General features: G+C 41.4%; 1 protein-coding gene across 1 annotated transcript in view; it reads left to right on the forward strand.

Moving 5' to 3' along the window:
• The window catches only part of LOC139356173 (uncharacterized), a 44,174-nt gene extending 21,798 nt beyond the window's left edge, over positions 1–22,376 (forward strand). Inside the window, exon 4 of the mRNA XM_071069055.1 lies at positions 1,004–22,376. Within this exon, the coding sequence (XP_070925156.1) occupies positions 1,004–1,053 (50 nt within the window). The 3' untranslated portion in view covers positions 1,054–22,376. The remainder of the gene's footprint in view (positions 1–1,003) is intronic.
• The last annotated feature ends 917 nt before the right edge of the window (positions 22,377–23,293 follow it).

Here is a 23,293-nt window from a genome sequence, read left to right on the forward strand (position 1 = left end):
TCAGCCCCACATAACTAGCCAAAGGCCCCTTTTACCCTTTCTTCCTGTCCCTATGCAACCAGCAATTACAGTGTCTAATTATTTGATGTTTTTCTTAAAGACTTTTGATGCAAGAGGTTCAAAAGGGACAAAGCCTGAAAGGAAAGCAGACATAGCCATTGCCGTGTAGGCAGCTGAAGGATGATGGAGAATGTGGCAGGATAATGTTTCCAGTTATTCACTGAGATTTTTGTCCCTCTGGTTTCTCTTAGTGAAGGCACATCCCCTGCCTAGGCAGCTAGGGTGCTGTGTGCTCATTGCCTCAGGGGACAAGTGACATAGCGAATTTCAGAAATCGATGCTTAGCTTTTGATTTGCTACAGTCTGGTTCTTGTGGGGCACCAAAGGACTCAATGCAAAAAGATTTAGAAAGATGCCCCGTGAGTAAGAAAAGCCTTCTTTAGTACCTTTAAAGCCCCTTCCTGATGGGTGATGTTGCCCTTAGTGAGGAGAGAGGAGGAGAGCTGGAGGGTAGGAGGAAAGACAGATGTCCGTGGTTCCTTAGGAGGCAGGTCTTGCTCTGTGTCTACACTGAATTCTGAAGGGCAGTGACCATGCAAACCCCTCACAGGTCTGGCAAGCCAGAGAGCAGAGGAAACCCATACCCCTGTATTTAGGCAAGGCTCAGAGGCTTTGGCACTCACTGAGTAAGGCCCTGGAATGTAGACTTAATTCCAGGGAGATGGGGTTGGAGGAGAGACCTTGAATTGCCTGGAATTAATCTCTAACAGAGGATTGCATTATAAATTAAGATGATTAGGGAACAGGTAAGTTGCATTCCGTACATATGTGAGTTTGAAAACTGAGAATTGTCCTCATAACAAATAGAGGAATTCTGATTTTATTTCTTTGCTTTGGTGGTGGTGCTGGTTGGGTTTTGATGTTGGCCATGAGCCCCGGGGATTTCCTTAAGCATGATCCTGGGAAGCTGTCTCACTTTCTCCCTGGCTTTGCCTCTCCACAGGGCTGCTGACCACCAGCAGCACGGACCTCTGGAGGCCGAAACAGGCCTGACAGTCACAGATGTGTTTGCCATCTCATCTTTATGTGAGTGGAGTAAGGGAAGATGAAAGCCACAGAATGAGACCTTTCTGGACACAACTGTACAGGAGCCCAGCCTGGAATGCACTCAGAGTTGATGCTGAATAATCTAAGAGATGCAAATAAAAACCAGCAAGGAACCCTTCTTTAACTTATTAAATTTGAGGGAAAATTCTTGTCATTGACTTGCATTCATTCAAGGGTTGGTTAAGTAATTTTCAGACCTAAATTTATCATTGATCGTAGCATTTAGAGTGAATTTTGGAAATCACTCAGTAACTTCAGCTTCATCGGTGCCTAGAAAGTTCACCTAAGCAGATGTCACAACACAATAAGCCAATGGAAACGAGAGGACAGATCGGCATCACTGGACCTACAATAGAGCAAGTTATTTCTTTGTGGCCATTCTAGGTACTCTGTGAAGCTCAGAATGTGGATATTGTTGGCCCAGCTTTATTTGTGCTCTGTTGTCCCACCATCGTTTCAGATTTGCTGATCTTTGCCACAAGTCCGAATCAACTCATCCATTTTCTCACCTTTCTCTGCCTTTTCCCCACCTCCTCCTTGTGCTTTGTACCCCCTGCTTCCTTGCTCTGTGCTGGGGCTGCGTGACTTTCTCCTTTCCTCTGAACTCTCACCCTGCTTGTCCTTGGTCCCTTCTTTCTCTATGATATGAATATCCTTGCTTAAATGCAGCTGAATTGTTCATTTTGTGGCATGCCATTTCCTTTCCACCTGGCAGACTCTCCACCAGCTGGGAAGGGACATGTATCTGCTCTTCAGGAAATGCTGTCCTTTGGGTGGAAAAGGACTTGCTTCCTGGCAGTGCCAAAATGAAGATCTTTCTCTGCTGAAAACAAAACAAAACCCCTTTATCTGTGGAACTTCCTGCTTCCTCCACCGAAAGCTGTGCTTCTCCAACATGGGGCGTTATGCCAGGGGCACATGAAATCATAGGACAGACTGAGTGCATCCTACTGATGCTGCTTGAAACTTTGGGGGGAAATAGTTTTGACTTTTTCTTCCTCGTAAAAGCTATTGCCGTACATGGATATGTAAAAATTTCTTGTTTCTGGTAAGCTGCTCTGGGTTATGTCTTCAAAATTCCTGGGGTATCTTTCTGCTTCTCTGCTGTTGGAAAGGACTAAAATGGAGACTTCAGAGCAGCACCTAAAGTATTCCTTGTAAGTGGAAGACTGCTATGGGTTTGACCCAGCACATTTGGCAGCTTGGGCTGATTTGATGAAGTTGGACAAAATTTTGAAATATTAATAGAGATGTCTTCCTTCTCCACCCCTTAAAATTTCCCTATGTCCTCCCCCCCCTTATTCTGTTATTAATTCATTACTGGAAGCATTTGCACTGTTACAGTAGGAATGTAAAGACAAAGAAACAGGTAGGGCTCCTATTGAGATTTTAAATATCTGTATTTTCAAATTCATAGCAGAGACAAAGCACGACTTTTCATTTGGAAGAGTTTGGCTTTGAACATCAAAAGCAAATCTTTGAAGAAATTGAGGTGTTATGGGTTGAATTGTGTCTCCCCAAAAATTAGACATTGAACCCTTAACTTCTAGTATCTCAGAATGTGACCGTATTAAGGAGAGAAGGTCTATTACGGTGGTAATCAAATTAAAATGAGGTCATTAGTGTGGGCTCTAATCCAATATGACTGATATGCTTACAAAAAGTAAAAATTTGGACACAGCCATGCATACAGGGAAGATAGTGTGAAGAGACATAGGGAGATGACGGCCACCTACAAGCCAAGGAGAGAGGCCTAAAACACATCCTTCCTTCAGCCCTCGAGAGGAACAAATATGGCCCACACCTTGATCTTGAACTTTAGCCTCCAGAACTGTAGACAATAAATTTTTGTTGTTTAAGCCACTCAGTTTATGGCAGCCCTATCAAACTAATACACAAGGCATAAAGTTTTGCCATAAACAACAGATTGGAAATGTGTTTCATCACATCTAACGTCTTGGTCTGTTCAGGTTGCTATAACAAAGTAGCATGGACTGGGTAGGTTAAACAACAGACATTTATTTCTCACAGTTTGGAAGCTGGAAGTCCAAGATCAGATGCCAGCATGGTTGGGTTCTGGTGAGGGCCCTCTTCCCAGCTTGTAGACAGCTGTCTTTTACAGTATGGCAAAGAGAGGGAGAACTCTGGTCTCTTCCTCTTCTCTTTATTTTTGTTTTTATCTAGAGGGAGTCTCGTTCTGTCTCCCAGGCTGGAGTGCAGTGGCATGATCTTGGCTCACTGCAACCTCCGCCTCCTGGGTTCAAGCAGTTCTCCTGCCTCAGCTTCCCAAGTAGCTGAGATTACAGGTGCCCACCACCACGCCTGGCTAATTTTTGTATTTTAGCAGAAATGAGGTTTCACCACGTTGGTGAGGCTGGTCTCGAAGTCCTGACCTCAAATGATCCGCCTGCGTAGGCCCCCACCAAGTGCTCTTCCTCTTGTTATAAGGGCTCCAGTCCCATCATGGGGACCACACCCTCATGACTCACTTAAACCTACTTACTTCTTAAAGGCCACTGCTCCTAATAGCATCACATTGGAGGTTAGGGCTTCAACATATGAATTTGGTGGGTACACAGACACTCCATTCATAACATATAAGAGGTCACCAATTGTAAGGTACCTCCCAATTTTAAAAGACATCTATGTCTAAAGAAATGTACTACATCTTAGAATCAATAAAACATGGCAGTGTAGATGAAGAATAAAAGTACCCTCTTCTGTAAACTAGCTAAATATGGCCTAAGTCAGGGACAGGGATGAACCAGAGGAAATGTTCCAGGGTTTATATTCCAGTGGGTTCATGGAGAGATACCTAGTTTCCTGTCTTTTTTGCAGTGGGATGAGGCTTGGAGGTGGGGTGAGAGGAGCAGGGACATCCCTATGTCACTTTCCATTCTTGCTGTTTCCCAGGATGAGGCCCTGTAGAGAAGTTCCCTGTGTCTGCAAGGTACAGCACCAGCAAAAGTACAAAAGGGCAGGGTAGCTTGTCTTCATTAGAGACTAGAGAGTAGCACAGGACAGTGTCCAAAACTCCTGGTCTATAGATAATTTATTTGGAAATAGCAAAGAGGCGGATGGAGGGAGAGATTGAGAATAAGGGAGTCAGAGAACCCAAAGGAGCTTGTAGTTGAGATTGGAAGGTTGTGGGTGATCCCTCTGCCTTGATGCTTGGAGGCCAACATGAGGACCATGGAAGCAGTGGATGATTTGATAGGGATAGAGGCCAATGGGCAATGACCAGGTGGAAAGAAGGCAGTGGATGGAGGCCAGGGCAGGCACCATGTCCCCAAATGCCTGAGAAACCTTAGCTAGAACCCTAACAAGAAGGGTGATAGTGGTATGATATCTTGAATTGATCAAGTTAAGCTTGAAATGATTAATTTTACCCAGAAGTAACTGAGTTTACCTGGAAATAACCTAGATTTAACTTCTAACTTTGCAGGGAATAGGAGGCCAATACAGAAACTCATTCTTGTTATGAAGAGAAAGTGTATTTGACTTTATACACGTGAGTCTAGATTTTAAAATATTTCACTCAGTGTATCAATTTTCACTTCTAATCCCCTGCTCTCCACATTATGTTGGCTTTCCAGATACTCTGAAACTCTACATTGTCAAAAGAATTGAAATAAAGTTGACTTGTGTTAATAGAAATGTACACAGGATTCTTTTTCAAGATGACAGACTGAATACTTTCATTTGCCTCCCCTGCCTTCTTGGAATCCTCTGAAATGGTGGCTAAAGGCATCTAGAAAAAAAATAAATTTGTGACAACTCTGAAAACAGGAGGCAGTACTCTGGGTAGAAAAGATATTTCATCAAGACAAGCTGGATGGGCTTGGGCTTGCAGTTTGTTATTTCAATGGGAAACTATGTACTAGAACTAAATGAAGAATTGTGTCAGAGGTGGGAGACCTTGTTCAGACAGGATCCAAGCTAGGAACTGGCACATATGGAGGACAAGAGTGAGCTTTGGACAGTGATCTTGGCTGAGCCTTGGAGGTGGGGTGAGATGAATTAAAGAGCAGAGACATCCCTCCTCTGGGTGGTTAACTAGAAAGATGTCCTTGGGACATTTTGGTTAAGTAACTCTTTCCTTTCTAAGATGTGTATAGAGCAGTTTGAATTCTAAGAATGGTTTTCTGAGCTTACGAATGATTTGCAAGGGACAGCCGAAGGTATAAAGTTGGGGCAAGAAAGCACTGCAAAGTAATATCTGATGTAGACCCAGCAGATAAAAAGGAAATCCTGAGGGTAGAGCCAGAGGGTAGAAAGGAAAGTTGTCTCCAGCTAGGAGGGAAATACTTTTAAGTGCCCTACTTTCCTTTGAAGGTGGTGGAGTTCCAAATGTACTTGCTTGCTCCCTACCTGCATGTACCAAAGAGAAGAATCTCTGCACACAAAGGCTAGAGTCAGCCCTCACATTCAGAGCAAACAGGCCTGCCTAACTACAAAGGAAATACACACGAGCTACCTATACTAATCTACAGTCCTTCAACAACAAATGTAAAGGATCTCCTAAGGACCACTAGACATCTGAGGGAAATCAACAACATAGGAGACAAAGACCAAGATAAACAAACAAGAAGTCACTTGAGAGGATATGGAGAGATTAAAAACAATTCAGAGATTTTTGCATAGATAAAACAATGACTCACTGCTATGAAAAACATGTTATTATGGCTGGGCACAGTGGCTCACGCCTGTAATCCTAGCATTTTGGGAGACTAACGTAGGAGGACTACTTGAGGCCAGGAGTTTGAGACCAGCCTGGGCAATATAGTGAGATCCTGTCTGTCCCAAAAGAAAAAAAAATTAGCCAGGCATGGTGGTATGTGCCTGTAATCTCAGCTACTCAGGAGGCTGAGGCAGTGAGCTACGATGGCACCATTGTACTCCAGCCTGGGCAACAGATAAGACCCTGTTTTCTTTTTTTTGTTGTTTGTTTGTTTGCTTTTTAAAAAAGGACATGATATATTCCAAATAAGTAAATGAGATAAAATTGAGAAAATCTTTCAGAAACTAGAAAAGATGGCAAATTTAAGAGATATGTAAAAAGACAATATAATAGTTTGAGAAGGTCCAATATTTGCATAATACAAAAGAAATGAAGAAATAATGGAATAATTTTTCTCTGAGCTAAAGGAAGAATCAAAGTCTTCAATCAAAAGGAGCCCACTAAGTGCCAAGCAGGATAAATGAGAACAGATCCAGATCAAGACACATTATGATGAATTTCGATACTCTGGGAATGAAGTTATATATTGGCTAAGTAGCTATTTTCTTTCTAAGATGTGTATAGAGCAATTTGAATTCTAAGAATGGTTTTCCGAACTTATGAATGATTTGCTAAGGGACATCCAAAAGTGTGAAGCTGGGGCAAAGAAGCAATGCAGAATAATATCTGATGTAGACCCAGCAGACAAAAAGGAAATCCTGGGGGTAGAGCCAGAGGGTAAAAAGGGAAGTCATCTCCCACTAGGAAGGAAATATATTTAAATGCCTTACTTCCTTTGAAGGTGGTGGAGTTCCCGATGTACCTGCCTGCTCCCTACCTGGGTGTACCAAAGAGAAGAATAAAAGCTTTCAGCAACAGAAGAAACTACATTATTCACAAGGAAATAGGAAGTAGATTCACATATTACTTCAGTAATCAATGCAGTAGATACCAGTAGACAATGGCATAATGCTTTCAAAGTTTTAAGGGAAAGTAAACTAATAATTCTATACCCAGCTGTATTAATTAGGATTCTTTTGGCTGCAAGGAACAGAAAGCTGTCCCAGTGGCTTAAATAAGAAGGGACTATATTATTTCACATTTTCTGAAATTCAGAAATAGGGCATCACCAGCATTAGTAAATTTATCAGCTTAATAATGACAAATAATAATCAGGATTCCTGATTCTTCTGTTATTTTGCAGAGTCTCCTTAGCTTGTTGGCTTTGTGCTCAGGCTAGCTCCTCTATGGTGACAAGATATCCATGGTAGTTCTGGGAACCACAGTCAGAAATAACAGTCTCCAGAGGAAGATGGGAATGCCTTTTATTCAGAACTCCTGGAAAACTTATTTACCGAATTTTAACATGTCTATTCCTAAACCAATCACTGTAAGGGTAATAGGTAGACCATCCGCCTGTGGACACACGGACAAGGAGAATACCTGTACAGAGGAAGATTCTATTACGAAAAGTATCGGGGTGGGAGTAGATGAATGTTGTGACATCCAGTAGTGGCTGCTGTACCAGCCATGTGACCAATTAAGTGTGTGAGTGAAATAAACATTTTCAGACATGTAAGAACTCAGGAAGTTCACTTCCTATATAGCCTTTCCAAAAAAAAAAAAAAAAAAATAACAACTATTAAAGGGTATCTCCAGCCAAACAACAAATGATCAAGAAATGGTTAAAATGTTGGACCCAAGAAACCATGATAACCCAGTAGTGCAATGAAAAGAAATCCCAGGATAACAATTGTGGAGCTGATTTAGAAAGCAACTGCCAACAATCAGAAGAAGCCACGGTGTCTTCAAAGAGAAAGTGATTCCATTACAGAAACTGTATAGCTAAGAACTAACAAGGGTTTTATCATATGATGCTGCATATGCCTTTCCTTTTCTTTTTTTCTTCTTGGGAACTGTGGGAAAAATACAAAGTCATAATCCACATACAAAGGAAACAAAAATGAGTCTTGGTTCTCAGCAGTTGATGGAGAGAAGGAACAGAGAGTCCACTTGATCTTCACACTTGAAACATTATTCTTCAAGTGGCACAGATTTCGTGTCACAGGATCACATTTTGTTCTTTTGGGTTCAGTCACACTTCTTGGTTCTGTACGTTCCATCGTATTTTCAATACTGTTTACTAGTTTTTATGTTTTAGAGTCAATTTAAAAACAAAGCATGGAAAATACAATAACAGAATATGACGTAAATTTATCAATCACATTTGGAGGCTAGGAGATGAAGTGGAAGGAATATAGGTGAGTCTTCGTGGGAGTTCGTGTTTTTAAAAGGGATACAGCAAGAAATAAAGATGTAAGTGCATTCGAGTTAGGAAGGAATCCATCAGAAGAACTAAAGGGAGAAACAGATATGTTACCTCTAGGGCATGGACTGTCATGGGGGTGGAGTCAGAGTAATACTTCTCTACTCTTCCATACTTGTTTTTTTAAGCAAATGAATGTATTACTTTTGTGATAACCATTTTAGTACAAATATTGGTATATCGTGGAGTGGAACACTCAATAGTAGGCATTGGCACTGACTGGGGCATTGAAGCTGAGAAGCCCCAGTGGAAATGCTGTGTATTTCTGATGAGCAGTGTGCCCTTGCCCCTGTGTCAGTGAATTCTCCCATCACCCAGACGTCTCTGCTCTCATCACAAGCCTCCCTATCACTCACGTGTTGCTATCACAGTAGAACTCAGCTCTGTCAGAAAACTGGCCCTTAAGTGAGGGTGAAGTTTCAGAGATGGCAAAAGGCCAGTATTAGTTACCCTTGGAAGTCCTTAAATAGCCCACCAAATACTCCTCATGCAGTGCTAGAGACTGTGCTGCCTTCAGTACACTTGGTAAAGCTGGTGTTCCCCCATTCAATTGTTGTTCCTTGCATACACAAGCCACGTTCTACCAAACCAAACTGAACCAACCGGTCAAAATGTCTTAATCTACAGAATCCCACTCAAGATGTCAAAATGCTCATACTTGAAGAGAACTGCAATGAGCCTCGTGAAGGACCAGGGGATTCACATCCCTACCTCATGGTCACTCAAGGGCATGTACTTTTGCAATGAAATGGTACATGCAATTGATCAGGCTCTCTCTCTGCAATGGTGGAGATGCGGGTGAGCAGAGGGCATAGACCCAAGTCCGTGTAAGTTGAATACTTGACTGACTCAGCTCTACTGTATTTTGTGATTGTGCTTATTACTCTGGAAAACTCAGATTAGGCAGAAGCTTCTGCACACATGGAAACACATATAGTCCAATGCTGAGAGTACTCATCAGAAGTTAGAAAGCCCAAGTTCTGCTGCCTGCCTTCCCACTCCCTGCTGTGACCTTTGGTAAATCATAGAACTTCATCTCTGTGAGTCTCAGTTTATTTGTTTCTAAATAGGAAATAAGTTGATAACATTTGACTAGAACGGTCATTCTCAAAGTGTGATCTGTGTGTCCTTGGGGGTCTCTGAGAAACCCATTCAGGGATGCATGAGGTCAAAAATACTTTCATAATAATACTAAGATGCAATTTGCCTTTTCCATTTTCATTCTCACGGGTGTACAGTGAAGCTTTACAGAGGTCACAGGACCTATGACATTGCAACAAACTTAATGCAGGGGCAGATTTTAGGATCCAGTTGTCTTCTTTTTTTTTTTTTTTTTGAGACGGAGTCTAGCTCTGTCACCCAGGCTGGAGTGCAGTGGCCAGATGTCAGCTCACTGCAAGCTCCACCTCCCGGGTTTACGCCATTCTCCTGCCTCAGCCTCCCGTGCATCTGGGACTACAGGCGCCCGCCACCTCGCCCGGCTAGTTTTTTTATGTATTTTTTAGTAGAGACGGGGTTTCACTGTGTTCGCCAGGATGGTCTCGATCTCCTGACCTCGTGATCCGCCCGTCTCGGCCTCCCAAAGTGCTGGGATTACAGGCTTGAGCTGCCGCGCCCGGCCAGGATCCAGTTGTCTTCTATTAAGCCAGACATTAAAGAGACTCACTAAAGTGTGAAACAGCACCACTCTTTTCACAGGTTTTTTTTTTTTTTTTTTTTTCTTTGGGAAAGTATATTTTTCATATAGTATGTTACTTCTGTTAACATGTAAGGAGGTTATTGACAATGAACTAATAAATATTTTAGTAATTTTTGTTTTAATTTCTGATATTGGCAAATAATATAGATATTACCCCATAAACAAAGGCTCTTTGGGGTCTGCAATAATTTTTAAGAATGTAATGAAGTCCTGAGACCAGAGAGTTTCAGAACTGCTGCTCTGGTGCTTTGCAGTTAGCAGGGTACTTTCCCACACATTATTTCATTGGTCCCTCTCCTCCCTGTCTCCTTCCTTGTCTCTTTCAGCCTCCCCCCACCCTCCCACCCCAACACATGCAACACACACACACTGAAAGACAAACCTGTAGTTTTTAGCTTGGTTTTCTATCATATCTCAGTTTCCAAGTTTTGCTTCATATGGTTTGATCATGTGGAGGAAATGGGGACGACTGCATGAAAACACCTAGCAATGATCCAACGATCTTTTCTAATGGTCAGCATTCATTTTTAACTTGTCATGACCTTAAAGCTATCTGTGTAGAACTGTTTTATAGAAAAATATCTAGAACTGGAAATTCCCAGGAAAATCATAAAAAAGAAACTAGTTATGAAAGACTGGAAACCTTGCTTCCAAACCACTCCCACTGAACCAGCCAAGAAGAGATCATCAGCTTTTGGCACAATTCTACATTTCTCACTTCAAGCTAGAAGCAAAAGTATTAAATTTTAGTTACCTCTAATAGTTGTGCAATTTTTAAACATGGGAGAAGACTTTATTTGAAAGAAAGTATTGTCAGATGAGTAGTGCATTCAACTGACAGCCAAGATTTCTACATCCAGCATCTTCATTAGTGATTCATAGTGCAGTTCTAGCAACTTACTCTTTCCTGAATGTTGGTTGCAAAACAAGGTTATCAGCCATTCAGATATCTTCAGAAAGATGAACCATGGGAACCAACACTGGAGTCCTCCATGGGAGATGGCAACTTCTCTCCAGTTTATAAAGGTAGCCCCCCATCGTTTGAGCCTTTACAAAATAAATGAAGGCTGTGCAACCAAAGGTTTATCCTGGAATTTGCCTGACTCGTTTATTCATTATATATATCTGTGTAGATATATATACACACACACACATATATACACACACATATATGTGTGTCATATATATGCATATGTGCATGTATACATTTATATGTATTCGTGCGTGTGTCTATGTGTACACCTACTATGTGCTGGGCACTACAGACTGCCATGACAGCAACTTACTTTCCACTGAAGGGAGACATACAGAAAACCCTCTACATTAGTAAGTGAATTATATAGATCTTTAGAAGGGCAAAATACTTTGGGAACAGAGAGCAAGTGAAGGGGAATCAGGGATACAGGGTGGCCTTGCTGAGATGATGACATTTAAGCCAAGTCCTGTATGGGGTGGGGTGGAGGGGGCAGTGCTCCCATCAGCGGGAATGGCCAGGACAAAGTCCCTAAGGTGGAGTGTCCAGGACAGCAAGGAGACCCGTGTGGGGATTTCCTGTCCTCTCTGAAACAGATATTGACCATTTGAAGCAAAGGATTTAGAACTAGGCGACAGACGTATTTGCAGCAAACTCTAATAATTTGAAACACATACGTTAGGAGCTATTTTGCTTACTAAATGAGTTGCTGTAGCAATCATCAAGATCACAGCGGTGACTTGAAACACAGACTGCCGGGCTCCACCCCCAGAATTTCTAAGTCAGTAGGTCCAGGGTGGAGCTTGAGGATTTGCAGCTCTAATGGGTTCACAGGTGATGCTGATGCTGCTTCTTCAGTTACCATACTTTGAGAACCACTGCTCAATAGGCGATGGGATTTTCCTAATAGTTCCATGGTGCATTTTAGGTATAATGTATTGACAACTTGCTTGGGAACATATCTTTACATAAGCGACTTCTATTCCTCAAGAGTTCATGGGATCATACGGCGTGGAGCTCAAGCGGTCGGCAGGTCTGACCTTTTGCCTTCCAAGCAATCATTCTGGCCTCGTGATACAATAGTAACTCAGAGAGGTTGCAGCTGCCCATGTCACCTAGTTGTTAGGTTGTTGAGAAGATGCTGATATACGAAAGTAATGAAAATAAAGCTCCCCTCTCTTCCTTATTTCTAGAACCACTGGATGTGCAAACATAATTACATCTTGCTTTTTTATTAAAATAGGGAGGATACATTTTGCCCTTGACTGAGAAAATCAGAAGTCATGAGCCCCTGCTGTCTTTGCCACATTTTAAGGCTTAGAATGCCTACAGTGGAGGGATGTGGGCTCTACCTGTTTTGAACATGTGTGCTTCTGATTTCTTCCCGAGCTCTCTGATTTGCTTCCTTGATTTGTTTTCCTCTCCTCTTTCCTCCTGGGTCATGCCTGGGGCCTGCTCTACCACCTGGTTGGTGTCCACTTTGCAAAGGCGGACTTGCTGGGAGAGGTGGCAGTGAGGTCGTGTCCTCCTTTCCTTAGTTGGCAGTTGCAGTGTGGAGGGGTGACCTACAACATGAGATGCCTTGTCACTCTGCCCGCATTTAGTACCTAACCTGAGACATTTGCATTGATTTGTTCCTTTTTTGGTGGCAAAATTTGTGAGACAAAAAAACGACACATTTAACAGCAGCTTAATTTAACTAAAGATCTCAAGCTTGTGTCTCCCCCAGAGGCATGTCGGAGGTTTTTTCTCTTTACTGTACTCTTGAGGTGACGAAAGTGCCTTTTTTTTTTTTTTTGCCCTAAAAAGACATTTGCCCATTGACTTGGCCCCTTTACCTCCCTGCACCTTATAATCCTTGTCAGCAACACAGGAAATGTGATCCTTCTTTAGAAATGAGACCTTTGGAGGTTCTTGAGCTCAATGGCCTGGTTTGCTGCCAATCTGGGCAGCCTCATGGGAGGAGCATGATTTCAGGATCTGTGCCAGGAAGGAGTGCCTGGGGGACTTGCTCCCAAAGTGGTTTGTCTTCTGTCGCCACTGTTCTCCCTTCTGGCTCTGTCAGTCGACTTCGATGTGCACGGACAAGGACCTCTTTGCTGAATAAAGGACAGGGTACTTTGGCAAACGGCTCAGAAACAACAGGGGCTCATTTATATTATGTTTTGTTCTTTTGTATGGTATTGTCTTTGAGAAGTCAGCTTTGTAGGCGGGGCACGGTGGCTCACGCCTGCTCCCAGCACTTTGGGAGGCAAAGGAGGGTGGATCACCTGAGGTCAGGAGTTCGAGACCAGCCTGGCCAACGTGATGAAACCTTGTCTGTACTAAAAATACAAAAATTAGCTGGGCGTGGTGGTGCACACCTGCATTCCCAGCTACTCAAGAGGCTGAGGCAGGAGAATTGCTTGAACCTGGAGGTGGAGGTTGCAGTGAGCCAAGATTGTGCCACTGCACTCCAGCCTTGGCAACAGAGCCAGACTTCGTCTCAAAAATTAAAAAAAAAAAAGAAAAAGGAAAAAAAAAAAGAGAAGTCAACTTTTAAATATTAATTTCTAGATATTTAAAAATTTTAGTTAGCAGTTAGAAAAAAAAACCCAGAAATCTCTAAAATATTATACTGAATGATGCTAATAAACTCACAGTGTCATATTAGGATATGAATAAATATCTTTCTTGTCCTTACTGTCCAGCTACCATGTGTGGGCAAAATGCCAGAACCCTTTATTCCCAGGACCTTTCCCCCAGTGGAAAGGAGGCACCTCTCAGAGCTCCATCTGCTGTATGAGCATGTGGGCAGGTGGGAGGGGGAACCTGGAGCCAGAATGATGTCTGGACATTCCCCTTTTGGGCTACTGACTTATACAGGAGAGAGGAACCCCAGGGATCCGTCTGACTGACCCTTGGAGGCAGTTCCCATATCTGGAGTCCCCTAAGCCATGGCAGGCCCCACTGGATCTGCTAATGGAATTGGCTGGGGCCTGGCATCTATATCTTAAAAGCATTCCTGAGTGATTCTAAGGGGCAGCCAAGGTTGAGAACAAAGTGTTCATGGGGAACCCTACTGCGTTTGAGTCTGGTTTTGAAGATCTCTGTCAGGGCCCATCCTGATCTTTCCTGGCACCTGGATAGGTACAGGGATTTCCCAGCAACCAAGGTGTCATGTGAGCAGATGGGTGAAACTCCCTGAGTGGTGTTGTTTGCACTCTTTCGTGACTGACACAGCCAGCAGGAGTCTGTGTCTGTGAGAGGCCAGGGGAGGTGAGAAGGTCCTGCCCGTTCCCTTGGTTGCTGGGCCATCTGGGTCCCTGTCACTGGGGCCTCTGTTCTGAAGGTATCTGCTGATAGAAGCTGCAGTGGGTGGCAGAGGAGGAGGAGGTAATTTGGTCCCATCTTGGCATGATGTCCTCTGAATCAGCAAGTCATTGCCAGACAGTTGCTAATTGTCACATTGTGTGTCTGATGATTCTCCTTTATTTTATTATTTTATTTTTTAAAAAATAAAGACCTACTGTTTCTAAAGAGACCTGGCAGTCAACCAGAAAAGTATGAGTTAAAAGCTTGTGGAAAGGGGGATTTGGGGCTACTTTTAGTGATTACAAGCAGGGGCATTGATACCCACCAATCAGAATGAATGTAGGACATACGCTGGAATGGGGACCTGGGGGTCCCCTGTCAGGCCTGAGCTGCCCCCCAGTTGATGGATCATGGGGAATGTTTGGGATTCCTAAGAGTGGGGTCAGGGCAGGGTGGGGGTAGTGGTGAGATACCCCAGAGACTTAGGCAGTGACTGTTTATCAAGTAGTACAAAATATTTCAGTATTTTACCAAGCAGTATGTCTGTATAGGTATATATCATCCAGATATCGGGGCTGCTTATAAAAGATGCCAAAAATTCTGGTTAACCTCAGCTTAAGTATGGGATGAGCCAGGCTTAGTGGAAGATACTGTGGGTGCATAGCTGTGCCTGTCTCATCATTGCTGTGTCCTCAGGGCCCAGCCCAGGGTCTGGTACATAGTAGGTACTCAATTAATACTTGATCCTTGAATCTAGTTTTTCAGCTCTTATGGTTCTCCTAAGGAAAATTAAAGGAATGCTATTGAGCATGACAATGTACCCGACATTGTATCGGGCACTATATGGTGAGGTTATCTCCAGACACCAGGCTGCCTTTATGGGCACAGCATCTGTGGAAACGGGAAGGATATTTTCATGCCAGTAGAATGTGATGAGTCTTTAACCTGGATTTGTTAAACCAGACTGCTCACACCCTCCATAGACAATGTTGGGGCTACACGGACAGGCTTATGCTTCTGAGCTGACAGTTCAGTGTCTAGGTTATGTTACTAATATTATATCTGCTTATTTATTCTGTTGCAGACTCTTCTTTTTCAGTGTGTCCCTTTTTTCCTGTTCCCTTGCTCACCATTTTTGCATTATGACCTATCTGGAGTAGAGGTTCTGTGTCTAACCTTGGAGTAAGGAGCACAGACTCTGGATCAAACCACCTGGATTCAAATCTTACATATGGTGTGACCTGTCTGTGCTCTGACATCTTCAGCCATAAATGGAAATAATAGTAGGTCATGCTTCACGGGGTTGTTGCAAGTATTACTATATGTAACACACTTAGAATAGTGCCTGGCACATCCTCAGTGCCATATGGATGCTTGTTCCATTTACGATCTAATTTTAAATGACCAGATTTCAGATATGCTAATGTAAGACACAAGAGCTAAACCAGGTGACTCTTATTACTAGGGGAGGAACTGGGGAGCGATTGGTTGCTCTGCTTCTCTATTTTAGAATTCAATAGGGTCTTCCATTTTGAGCATTGGGAAAAAAATCTTTGTCAGGAGGGTTTTTGGATGCTGATTTGAAAGTGTCTTTAGTGTATTTCTCATCATTATATATTGCAGGAGAATTGTCATCCATCTGCAGTGCTTCCCCAGTAACTGTCTGGGGCCTGTGGTAATGTATCCCCACTGCTGAGATGGAAGGGAGTCTTCCAAATACCTGGGAGATCAACTGTGCTAGTTATAGCTGTCATGTGCTGCGCATACTCTCCCATCCTCCTCTTTCTCCTTTGGGAACCTGCTCCCCTACCTGGTGTGATCCTGGTGGGGCTGTCCATGAAGGTGACTTGTGCCTCCTCCTGCCTTCACACGTGGGCAGTGACCTGCAGTGGGCCAGCTGTAGTATTGCATTCCTCCAGTTACAGTGGCTGGTTTAGGGATGGGCAGTTTGTCCAATCTGGGCTACAAAGGTGCCCCTGGGGGGTTCTTCTCCTGGATCTACTGAGGGAAGACTATTCTCTTCATTTATGTTAGCAAGTTGTAAGGATGTTGGCCTAGGCCCACCAGAAGCTGCCTTTCCTAGGATATGGAAAGAGTATCTACAGTAGGAAAGAGTGACACTAACATGCAAAGAGAAGTGCATACAAGCAGAGCAGAGAAAGAGAAGTGGAAACAGAAACACAACCAGATCATTTGAGTACCTAGGTCCAGCTTTAGCTGAACCAGTCTACACACTAACTTTTCAATTATGTGAATTAATAAATTCCCACTTGTTTTGCTAGTTTAAATTGGGTTTCTGTCAACTGTGATTAAAAGATTCCTCACTAGCAGAGTCTTGAAATATTTAATAAACACTAGATTTTCTGGAATTCCCTAATATGGCCTCATAATAAAAGTTTGAAAAAAAAAAAAAAAAAAGAATGGATCAATTTGCTGCCTGGCTTGACTCTCTTGCTGCTTTAAGAATGGGCCAGCGAGGTACTTCTGTGACCTGATGATGAAACCATTCATATTGGACTTCAACACTCTGTGCCTTCCTTTATGTTCCCTCTCTTTGGAATGCTGTTCCCTTTGACTTCTTACGTTCTTGCTGGCTTGTTCACCATTCAAAGTTCCATTCAAATGTTTTTCTTCTGTAATCATCTTTGATCTTGCTAGTCAGATCCTTTCTCTTCCTTCTCTGGGTTCCCATAGCACTTTAATTTTTCTCTATTTATATCAATTTGTATTAGGTTATACTCAATTGTCCAAGTGACCCATGTGTCCTCTGGAATCATCCTGGCTTTGAGATTCTAATGGCACTGACTTGAATGCCCATTGATGTGAGGTACAAACTTGGTCTTCTCCTAATTAGGGTTTTGGGGTGGGACTGTTGGGAGGTGCCCATTAAAATCACCTGTATCTCCCTCTAGCACTTTTATGAGTTAGTTTTTATACTTACATCTTTTCTTCAATTCTAATTGCCTTTAAGGATCAAGAATGAGAATCTAATTCAGGGTGTTTAAAATAAATTATTATGGAGGATTTTAACTTTTTTGTTTAGTTGGTTTATATTTTCTACATTTTCTGTACTGGGCATGTATTGCTTTTATACTTAGAAAAAAGTATTATGGCTGGGCATGGTGGCTCACACCTGTAATCTCAGCACTTTGGGAGGCCAAGGCAGGTGGATCATGAGGTCAAGAGATTGAGACCATCCTGACCAACATGGTGAAACCCCATCTCTACTAAAAATACAAAAATTAGTTGGGTGTGGTGGCATGCACCTGTAGTCCCAGCTACTTGGGAGGCTGAGGCAGGGGAATCGCTTGAACCCGAGGTGGAGGTTGCAGTGAGCTGAGATCGCACCATTGCACTCCAGGCTGGTGACAGAGTGAGATTCTCTCTCAAAAAAAAAAGAAGTGAAAAAACGTATTAAAAACCAGCAAAAAGATTCTCTGTTGTGTAGATGGTATCAAAATAAGAGTGGCAAAATCACATGAAGGAAGTGATAATGATAGCTTATTTTATTTTCTAATAATCTTCTTGTTATATAAAAGACATAAGCAAACCATTAACCATTTATTAATTAATCCCTGATTATTTCAAATGGTCAGTTGTAAATAGACCTCAAATAAGGGTTTTTATGATCTGATTTTCAACAATTGGCCTTGACATTCAATACTAATATTTATGCTTAATTTTATATTTGACAGAACTAAGCCATACACCAGGTATTTATTCTCGGGATATTTAATATCTGCTGTGTGGTTTACAAACATCCATGATAAGACAGAAGGCAGAGACCTATCTGAAATGCTCAGTATTCCTAAAGAGTATAAAACATTTCGCAGAAAGTATGACATCACGAGGGCATATATTTTGCTTAATTTTCCCCCCTCATTTGATTAAATATGTCAAATATCCAAAATCAAAAGTTGAAGGAGACAAATAGTGGTTGTCAGTTTAACTGGGCAAAACTCAGTGTCCAGTATCCTGAATGATACTATAGTGATAAGGCAAAAATTATTTAATACTTAATGTAGAGAAAATTAAGATGGAATATAAACTTTTTTGACATGAACTATGAACTGAACATATTATATTCATTTTACAGTATATTGGCTTTCCTTTTAAAAATTAATCTTATGTGTACCCCCTTGTTAATCTTTTTTTTTAATAGACTTTTAACACTCTAAGAGGGTGGTTTGTTTCTTGATGGTAAGCCAGGGTACCTAAGGATATTTTACAAACACATCCATTAAATTGCTGACTTCCCTAAGTTTGACAATTTACTAAACTGATATAACAGGTAGTTCAATTTAGCAGCTGTATGGAGAGCAATCGTTTAGCACAGTTTGATATTTAACACTGCAGCTTAACCATAAAAATACAATTTATGCTAATATGTTCTATTCAGGCCTGTTTCCAACAAAGCCTACAATTTAGCCACTTCGAGTTCTCACAACTGCTGTTTACTAATAATGCTTGATTTCAACAGAAAAAAAAATTCCTTCAATTCAAACAGCATGGGAAACTTGTATTTTGAGGGAAGTTAATCATTTGGTGATTCTTTAATCCTTATGCTAAAAGTTGGATGTAATTTTCACATCTTCTCTGTTTTCTTTCTTCATGTTATATGGTGTTTTGGTCCTTAGAGAATTAAAACAACTACAGCATATTCACATTTTATGCAGAGGATGCATTCCTAAAAAACTCACATAATTTAAAACTTGCACAATTTGAGTCTAGTTTTCAGTTAGGAATAAATATAAAGTAAGATTTGCTTGACTTCAACTGTGCATAAAGAGAGGGTTTATTAATTTTTTATATGATACTATTTAAAATTTACATGAAATGCAACTGCATGGTGTATCTTTTGCCCCCTTTCAGTGTCTTCTGGACTGTCCATCTCTTTTCATGTTCATGTTGCCAAGTCAAAAACGGGGGTGAAGCTCCTCCCCCATTAGCCAATGTGGAGCAGCCACAACAGGAAAGGTGTGGCAGTTTCAAACCATGGCCACATGGCCACACATTCATTGGCACTCCTTCCATTCAGAGGTTGGGTCTATGACTCCTCTAGCATCTGAGCTGGCTGTGACGACTTTGACCAGTCTTTACTGTGGACGTGATGCTATGCTATGTGATTCCCCAGGTGTAGTTGATAGAATAATGTTCCCTCCCCTTGCCATAGATGTTCACATCCTAATCTGCAGAACCTGTGAATATGTGTTACCTTAGGAACTTGGCAGTTAGCAAAAGGAACTTGGCAGATGTGATTGAGTTAAGGATCTTGAGGCTGGAAGATTATCTTGGATTATCTGGGTGAGCTCAGTGTAGTCACAAGGGTCCTTATAAGACAGAGACAAGAGTTTCAGGGCCAGAGAGAGATTTGAAGATGCTATGCTGCCGTCTTCAAAGACGGTAGAAGGGGCCATGGGCCGAGGAATGCAGGTGGCCTCTAGAAGCTGGAAAAGGCAAGGGAACAAATTTTCCCCTGAGTCTTCAGAAGGATTGCAACTCTGCTCACACCTTGATTTTATTCCGGTGAAATCCATGTGGGACTTCTGACCTCCCAAACTGTATGATAGTAAATTTGTATTGTTTTAAAGCACTAAGTTTGTGGTAATTTGTTATAGCAGGTATGGGAAATTAATACACAGGGCTGGGACACGAAAGGCCTGGTTCTCCTGGAGTGTTCATTCCCTGGCCCCTCCCATCCTTCTTCTCAGGATGCTCCCTCTTGGAATCCAGCTACCATACTATGAGAAACCCAAACTGTGCATGGGTACTCTGGTCAGCTGCACAAAGGAGCCCCACCTTTGAGCCACCCCAGCCCCGGTGTCAGATATATCAGTTAAGAAATCCCTCTATGAGTCCAGCCCTTAGCCATTAGAGTTACTGCCAGCTCTTTTTTTTTTTTTTTTTGAGATGGGTTCTTGCTCTGTCAACCAGGCTGGAGTGCAGTGATATGATCATAGCTCACTGCAAACTCAAACTCTTGGGCTCAATCTGTCCTGTAACCTTAGCTTTTCCAGTAGCTAGGACTACAGGTGCACACCACCACACTCAGCTATTTTTTATTTTTTGTAGTAGGAACAAGGTCTTGATATGTGGGCCAGGCTGGTCTTGAACTCCAGGCCTCAAGTGATCCTCTCATCTGAGCCTCCCGATTGCTGGGATTATAGGTGTGAGCCACCGCAACCGGCCTCCAGCTCTTTGAATTTTCCGAGCTGAGACCCCAGACATAGTGGCACAGAGACAAACTATTTCTGCTGTTCTCTGCCAAAATTTCTGACCCGCAGAATCCAGGAGCTTAATAAAATGGCTGTTTTAAACCAGTAAATTTGGGGTGACTTGTTGAGGCAGAGGACAAGGTGAGGATACGTGAACCAAGGCAAAACATCTCACTGTCTAGAGGCAAGTGTGGTTTGGCCTCTGGTGGAGGTTAATGTTACAAGCTGATTCGGACTGATGCTGTGATGGAGCTGAAGGAAAAAGGGATGAACCCGAAAAGAGACAATAGGCATGTCTCACTCATCAAAGGCTCAAATTAAAATCCCTTTATTTTCTTCCAGAATGATACAATGATCTCAGGACACTTTAACTCCATTTACCTCCCTCCTGATCATAAATTATTGTTGTCATGCATTTTATTCCTATCATCTTTTTAGCTGACAAGGCATTTTTGATGTTTTATGCAAATAGTGTTAATTTAGATTTATCCACATCTTTGTTACTTTTTCTGCTTTTCTTATTGTATCTCAGATCTTTCATCTGGGATCACCTTTCTTCTTCTTCTTGAAGAAAATTCTTTAGAATTTCTTTTAGAGAGTGTCTGCTGGTAGCAAATTCAGTTTTTGTCTGAAAATGGCTTTATTTGCTCTCATTTTTAAAAGACACCTTCACTGATAATATAATTCTAGATTGGCAATTGTTTTCTTTGAATTTGTTGAAGATATCATTTCATTGTCTATAATCTCCATTGTTTCTGCGGGGAAGACAACTGCAGTCTTGGAAGATAATCCTAATTTTCTCTGGTTTTCTTTTCCCCCTCACTTCTGTTACTTTTTTCATAATTTTGTGAAGTTTCACTGTGATGTGTCTAGGAGTGGGTTTCTTCCACTTAGTGTGATTGGGTTTCACTGGGCCTTTCACTGGATACTCATGACCACCATCTTTCATTTGTTCTGGAAAATTCTTGGCGATTCTCTTTTAAAATATTTCTTCTGCCCATTCTCTCACTCTTCTTATACACTGAAGAAAACATATGTTGGACTTTTTCCTCTCTGTATCTTAGATTTTCTTTTATATTTTCTGTTACTGTCTGTCTTTGAAATATTTTAGGTCATTTCTTTGGGCCTTTTCACTAATTTTCTCTCTAATAATGTCTGATCTCTTGTGAAACCCAGTCATTGGTCTTTTTTTTTTTTTTTTAAATTTCTGGAGCCTCTTGGGTTATTTTTCAAATCTTTGATGTCATTTTCAGATCCTTGTTCTGTGTAGATAGGCTTATACTTTATTTGAACATAATGAGCATGATTGTTTTATGGTTTGCATTTCTGTATTAGTCTGTTTTCACACTGCCATGAAGAACTACCTGAGACTGGGTAATTTATGAAGAAAAGAGGTTTAAGTGACTCACAGTTCAGCAGGCTTAACAGGAAGCGTGGCCGGGAGGCCTCAGGAAACTCACAGTCATGGTGGAAGGTGAAAGGAAAGCCAGCACCTTCTTCACATGGCAGCAAGAGAGAGAGAGCAATGGGGGAAATGCCACACAATTTTAAACCATCACATCTCGCAAGAACTCATTCACTGTCATGAGAACAGCATGGGGGAAACCTGTTCCCATGATCCAATTACCTCCCATCATGTCCCTTTCCCAACTTTGGGATTTATAATTCAACATGAGATTTGGTTGGGGATGTAGTGCCAAATCGCATGAATTTCATAATTCCAATATTGCTTGTATTGGCTTATCTGTTTCTGCTGATGTTGCTTCTGCTTATATTACGTTGTTTCCTAGGCTGCTTGGGTATTTTTTTTTTTTTGCTAAGTCTATTGTTGTCCTTAAAAAATAATTTGTGGGAATTATCTGAGGCCTAAGATAACATGCTCCTCTCCAGAGAGGATTTCTTTTTCTTTTGCTGGGTACGTCAGGTCACTCCTGGTCTAATATAATTTTAAAATAAACTATGGCTTTTGTTTGTTTGTTTTGCCTACACAGGTATGGTAAATTTGAACAGAAAATTATTTTGAGATTATATATATATATATATATATAAAATATATATACACATACTGTGGAATAACTAAATCAAGCTAATTAACATACCCATTAACACACATAATTATCATTTGTTTTGTGGTGAGAGCATTTAACATCTACTCTCTTAGCAATGCTTAAGTATATAATACATTGTTATTAACTATAACCACCATATTATACAGTAGATATCTTGAACTCATCCTTCCTATTTAACTGAAATTTTGTCTTTTTACCAGCATCTCTCCACCTCATCCCCCACCAGCCTCTGGGAACCACCATTTTTATTCTCTGCTTCTGAGTTTGACATTTTTAGATTCCACATGTAAGTGAGATCATGCAGTATTTGCCCTTCTGTGCCTGACTTATTTAGCTTAACATAATATTCTTTAGGTTCATCTGTGTTTTTGCAAATGATAGATTTTCTTATTTTTAAAAGCCAAATAATATTCCATTCCATCCAATACATATTACATCTTTTAATCCATTCATTTGTTAATGGACACTTTGGTTGATTCCATATCTTGGCTATTGTAAATAATGCTGCAGTGAACATGGGAGTTGCATATATCTCTTCAACATACTGATTTTATTTCCCTTGAATATATACCTGCAAGTGGAGTTGTTGGACCATATGGTAGTTCTAGTTTTAATTTTTTGAGGAACTTCCGTACTGGTTTTCATAATGGCTGTATATCTTACGTTCCCATCGATAGTGTAGAAAGGTTCCCTTTTCACCACATCCTCACTAACACTTGTTATTTCTCATCTTTTTGATAACAGCTATCCTAACTGGTATGAAGTAATATCTAATTGCGATTTTAATTTACAGTTCCATGATGATTAGTGATGAGTATTTTTCACAAATCTGTGGCCATATGTATGTCTTCTTTTGAGAAATGCCTTTTCAGATCCTTTGCCCATGTTAT

The sequence above is a fragment of the Macaca nemestrina genome, chromosome 1 (genome assembly GCF_043159975.1).
Source record: "Macaca nemestrina isolate mMacNem1 chromosome 1, mMacNem.hap1, whole genome shotgun sequence".
Lineage (NCBI taxonomy): Eukaryota > Metazoa > Chordata > Mammalia > Primates > Cercopithecidae > Macaca > Macaca nemestrina.